At 41.0% G+C, this 5,203-nt stretch overlaps 1 protein-coding gene across 1 annotated transcript; it reads right to left on the bottom strand.

Annotated features, from left to right (window-relative positions):
* Nucleotides 1–137: 137 nt before the first annotated feature.
* Nucleotides 138–4,867, bottom strand: LOC139941569 (tRNA (adenine(37)-N6)-methyltransferase-like). Its single transcript, XM_071938130.1, has 5 exons — nucleotides 4,713–4,867; nucleotides 3,750–4,079; nucleotides 2,906–3,066; nucleotides 1,397–2,080; nucleotides 138–743 (listed from the first exon to the last, which is right to left on the bottom strand). Exons 1-5 carry the CDS (start codon nucleotides 4,736–4,738, stop codon nucleotides 517–519), a joined length of 1,428 nt encoding a protein of 475 aa, XP_071794231.1. The 5' UTR covers nucleotides 4,739–4,867; the 3' UTR covers nucleotides 138–516.
* Between the last annotated feature and the right edge of the window lie 336 nt (nucleotides 4,868–5,203).

Genomic DNA, 5,203 nt, shown 5'->3' with positions numbered 1-5,203 from the left:
TACTTTGTTTTGATGCTGAAGTACTTTGTGGCTTATTGTGTTTGCCTGCAACAGCATTTGGTAAACAAGAAAACCAAATCCTCAACCGTAATTTTCATAACCATGGACTTCAAGAGCCACATTGAGATACGGTGGACACATTATCGAGTGACTTTGTCTGTAGTTTCCAAAACCAAACAATGTACTTGTACCATGTCCACCACACCTCAAAAAGGCTCATTGAATTTTCAATTTCATCAATCAGTTGGTTTCATGCAAAAAATAAAGGCAAAGTATAGCAACTGCTACAGCAACCCCAGCAGTCCTGTGGATTTCCCCCCTGAATTTGAACCCTGATTCACCTACAAGGGTTTCAGTGATTTTCTCAAGGACACAAGTGTCACGACCAGGATTCGAACCTACACTCTGCTGATCCTGAGCTCGAGTCCACAGATCTTATCTGCTCGGCCAAAACGCACCATTTTCACTTAGCATTTACCTAGAAATTGCGTACAATGAAATTCCTTAGCCAAGAGTCTAATGCTTGGGAACGTCAGCCAAGCTAACGGGTTGAACTCTAACCACCTCGACAAAATCAGCTCCAAACCAGCATGTTACGTGCAACGTGTCAACAGTGAAGAAATACAATCTGTCTTGACAGTTGTTCCTTCTGTAGGTGGATCTTGGGTCAGCCTGGAGTATCTCACAAATTGCACTCCTGGCTTCTTGCTCTGATTGAAGAAACTCGAGATGATGGGGACTATCTGCAAGGTCAAAACAGAAAGACATGTGATCAACTGGGGGTTTTGGGAAGTTATTACAATGTGCTCTACTAGCCAGGATCCTAGTCAGCTTGGTTCGAGACTCTTTAGCTGTTCTCAGGGTTATAGCAGTCTATGGTGAGAGTGCCACTCTCTTGTGATAGTAACTGGAGCGTCTTGAACAAAGACTAGTCTCTTAGTGGATGATACCCACATGGACTATGAGGGGGTAACCCTGTTTCAGCCCCCAGGAGTAGGTGGCTATGTGCCCCTGGTATTTGGGTATCAACGAATTGATTTCGGTTGACAGACTAATTCAGTTAATTGTAGCCTTCGCCTTGAAGTGGCCGGCCTCGATGATAACAAAGTAAAAACTGAAACAAAAAATAATAAAAAATTGTGAAGAAACTGGCATTGTGATAACGATCATATTTAGATGTTGCCAAGGTTTGACCGTTGCCCCAGCACACTGCCATACACCAAATACATTCGTTGATACCCAAATACAGATAGTTCTAGCTTGTTTGAATTTTTTAATAGGATTTGTTCCCTGCCTGACTTTAAAGTGCAGTTGTCTAAGTAGATAATGAATTGTCTGTTCGAGAAGCTAGTTTAGGCAAAACCTTGTTATTGTAAAAGTTAAAAGTAATACACACCAATACTAGATGTCTTGAACCGTCTCAAATCTGCTGCAGCATGCTCAGTAAACCTCACAGTCAGTTTAGTGATAGGTGGGTGCTGGATCCAATCAGCTACTGCAACCTTTGACCCAGGCAATGAATATTCATCACTCTGGCTTGGCAAGAGTGCATCTGAGCGATTATCTGTTTCATGTACACATTGCAAAGATTTTCTGTTTTCCGAGTGAGTTGTATTTTGACTACCATCTGAGTGCTTCTGAGAAGTTCTGGAAGTTGGCGGCACCTTTCGATCTTGCTCCTTGCAGTCTGCGTGTGCCAAGTCACCAGATTTACACACAGTGTCCACTTGTTCAGCTGCGCGTTCAATCCCTGCACTGACAATTTCTTCATTCACGCGAGTAACCCCAGCATCAAAACCTGCATTTTGTAAATTCACAGTTTGGACTAGTTCATCACTATCGCTGTTGTCATGATGTTGGTGCAGATTTCCCTCAGCGTTTGCCTTGGTACTTGGGGTCGAAGAAATTGCAGCAGAGTCTTTGAGTGTCTCAGGGCTGATGTTTTCCTGATCCGACATGACAGAGGAGGTTTGTCCATGCTGAATAGAGCATGGATTGTCGTAGGATGGTACGTAGGGCTTGATGTCCAGCACTGGCGTGCCCTCGATGATGTCAACACCTGATAAATGGAGCGTATCACCTTGAAAACAAAGAGTACACAGGAAACCACAATTTAACAGACATTAGTTGAGTTTACATAGTACAAAAGTCTTATCATCTAGGTCACGGCAGGCTCTTTTACACTTCTGGATCTGGCTAAATATTTTCAACGCTCTTATTAGAGCAAATCGAGAAGAGAAGATGATGAAATTTTAGTTTCAGATGTGAGAGGGGAACCCCAGAGAGTTATTCCAGGGAAAACCCACGGAGTAAAGTAGGGACTGCGAACCCAATCCAAGAAGTTCCCATGGTGGGATACGAACCAGGGTCTCAAGACACCATTACACCAACCTGACACGTCATTCACTCTATACCCCTGATCTACCCCGACAAATGGGCATACCACGGGGAATAGGCGCCCCAGCTCTAGAGTAGAGGTAAGTGGTTTTTAAACATGAGGGAATCGTGAAATGTGCAACTGAGACCCTGCGGAATATGGACCTAGGCAGGGACAAAGTGAAAGTGCCTCATGGTAACCCTGGGGTAAAAAGGCCGTGTTCCCTGGTGATAAGGATACAGAGTGAAAATGGCTTTAAGAAACTGACACATTTACAAAGAAGAGGACAGACCAGTGTTGTAGCCATAGTGGGCGGTGCGGGCGGGCCCTACCCAGAACTCCGAGTAAAATACACGGTGTCGCGTGGCACAGATTTTCCCCAGATTGCACTTCAGTAATGATGGCCCCCCGAACATGAATGATGCTGTTCATATCTGCTTGCCCTTGGTGGATTTAGAGCCCATCACTAAAATTGGTCAAGCTACAACACTGAGACAGATATCTCTTAGTTTTGGGTGAATAGAATACCTTGAATCCTATCCAGTTTTGCCAGGGTCAAGCCAATGGGATTCGGCCGATGAGGACTCCTTGTTGAGAAGACTCCAACTTTAGCCCCGTCCAGACGAGGGGGTTTCACTTTAGCCTTGGTAAATTTACCTCCACCATTTTTGTGAAATACAAACAGTATCCTGCAAACAGAAAAAAAACATCTAAAATATTGAGGTATACAAAGCAGTGGTAAACCACAGGGGGATTGTCCGTCTCAGTGAGTGTGTGGATAGGCACCTCCAGACGGTTCAACCCCATGGTCTGAACATCCTAGTGATTGATTAAAGAACAGTTTGTTAGTGTCTTTGCCTTCTCCTTTCCCCCTGTTTAGCCCCCTACAGTTGGGCTATACAAACTGTAACACTAAAGTTGGGACCGGAACAATTCAAAATAACATTTGTTTGAAGGTTGCATGGGGAAGCCTTTAACGCTTGATGCATGTACGGCTCACCGTACTCTCCCTTACAATGGAATCGAGCCATCTACTGACAATATGGACAGAATACTGTCCGAAATTTTGACCCCTCTGTAGAGCGTTTGTAACTGCTTAAGAAATGCATCTAATGGTTAGAAAGATGTTTTTAAGTAGAATATAATGATCCACACAAATGCCTCGGAATTTCGTGGTTTTCCTTTTACTCTGCGAACTTATACGGTCGACCAATTTGTGGATAAAAAAGTTTGACGTCACAAATTAAAGTGCCAGGTTATAGTTCACAACGTATACGTAAAACCACGCAACTTCGAGGCATATTTGTGTGGATTATCTTTCATAGACCAACTCGCCTGACCCAAGGCAACTTGTCTCTTGTAGAAGTCTTACCAGACATGTGAAAACTTGTCAAGTCCCTGGATACAATGTTGCGGATTAGGGAACGCCGCCTTTAGGATCGTCAACTTTGCCCTGGAGAATGTGCACACTGAAGGCTGACGAGGGGTCCCATTCTTACTCTTAAAACATGACTTTATATAGCCTATGGGAGTTCCGAGGGTGTTCATGGGATGTTCAGTTTCTTCTGTCTTTACTGGCGAATGAAGGGGAGGGGGTTGAGATGCTGAATGTGTTGCTTCCATCATTTTGTCCATTATGAGAGACGGGACTGAAGTACACTGAGAACGCTTTGTGGTGATGGAGAAACAGCATCTAATCAATCTTTAATTTGGACCAAACAAAGGAGCGGAAATAATAACTTTTATGGTGTTACTGTTACCGTTTTTTTTCCTTAACAAACTTATAATGTTAGTAAGTGGATATTATTGGCCTTGGTAAAAAATTATCATAGTTTGTAGTACCGGTATTGTAACTTTATGTAACAATGTTTTTTTTTAATTGTTACTTGGTATTTTTTATACCCAAAATAATACGGTAAAATAAATAGCAATGGGAATCGGACCACTTTTTAGACTTTTTAAAAAAGTTTTTATTAGTTTCAAAATATAACAAAAGATAAGTTTATTAATTTTGAACTTTTCAATAAAAAAATACACCTAATATATGTAAATTTACAAAATGATTTTGTATTAAATTATTAATAATTAACATGTGGTGTTTCCAAAATGCAAAGTAATGCGGAAGTAATACGATTTTGTCTTACCATCCTACACCATAATTTGCAAAAATTAATCAATGTTTTATTTTATAAATATATAAATAATAAAAAAGCCTAGGCCTATATCATATCATATTCATGAACCATGGAGGTAGAAATGAACTAGGCTAGAGTAGAGCAATAGAAAATAACATTTCAAGAAAAAATATTATAAATTATAGTAACACCTTACTTACGAGGTTAATTGTAAGCGTTGGATCATCTGTAAAAGGTTGTGTGCAGATGTGTAAAAACCATAGAGCTTATATTATAATAGCTCTATGGTAAAAAACAAAGCACGGAAGGAACACATACAATTTAAAGATTCACATGCCACATGTTCAGTGTGGTGCAGCTCATTGATCTGATGCTGTATGTTTTGCATGCAATTCTGCCAATACGTATCCGAAGTACTAATAATCAACATCCAACTGCTTCCGCAAGCATAACATACATTAAACTGGCATTGCCCAGTCCTCCCACTTTCCACATTTGTGGCTCACACTATGTTAAGCATGGCTCAGAGTTCAACAAACATCAGCGAAAATTCTTCGAATCTTCATAAATGACGAGTCTAGCTTGTTCTTGATTCTATTTATAGAAATTTCCGCTACAAAATTCTAAAAAATAAAAGTCAAACTAATCTCAAATGTTTGGGCTTATATCTGGAGGGACTATGTGCAGTTTA

The sequence above is a fragment of the Asterias amurensis genome, chromosome 9 (assembly GCF_032118995.1).
Source record: "Asterias amurensis chromosome 9, ASM3211899v1".
Lineage (NCBI taxonomy): Eukaryota > Metazoa > Echinodermata > Asteroidea > Forcipulatida > Asteriidae > Asterias > Asterias amurensis.
Note: the sequence above shows the minus strand (reverse complement) of the source record. Positions and strands in the feature narration are given on the sequence as shown.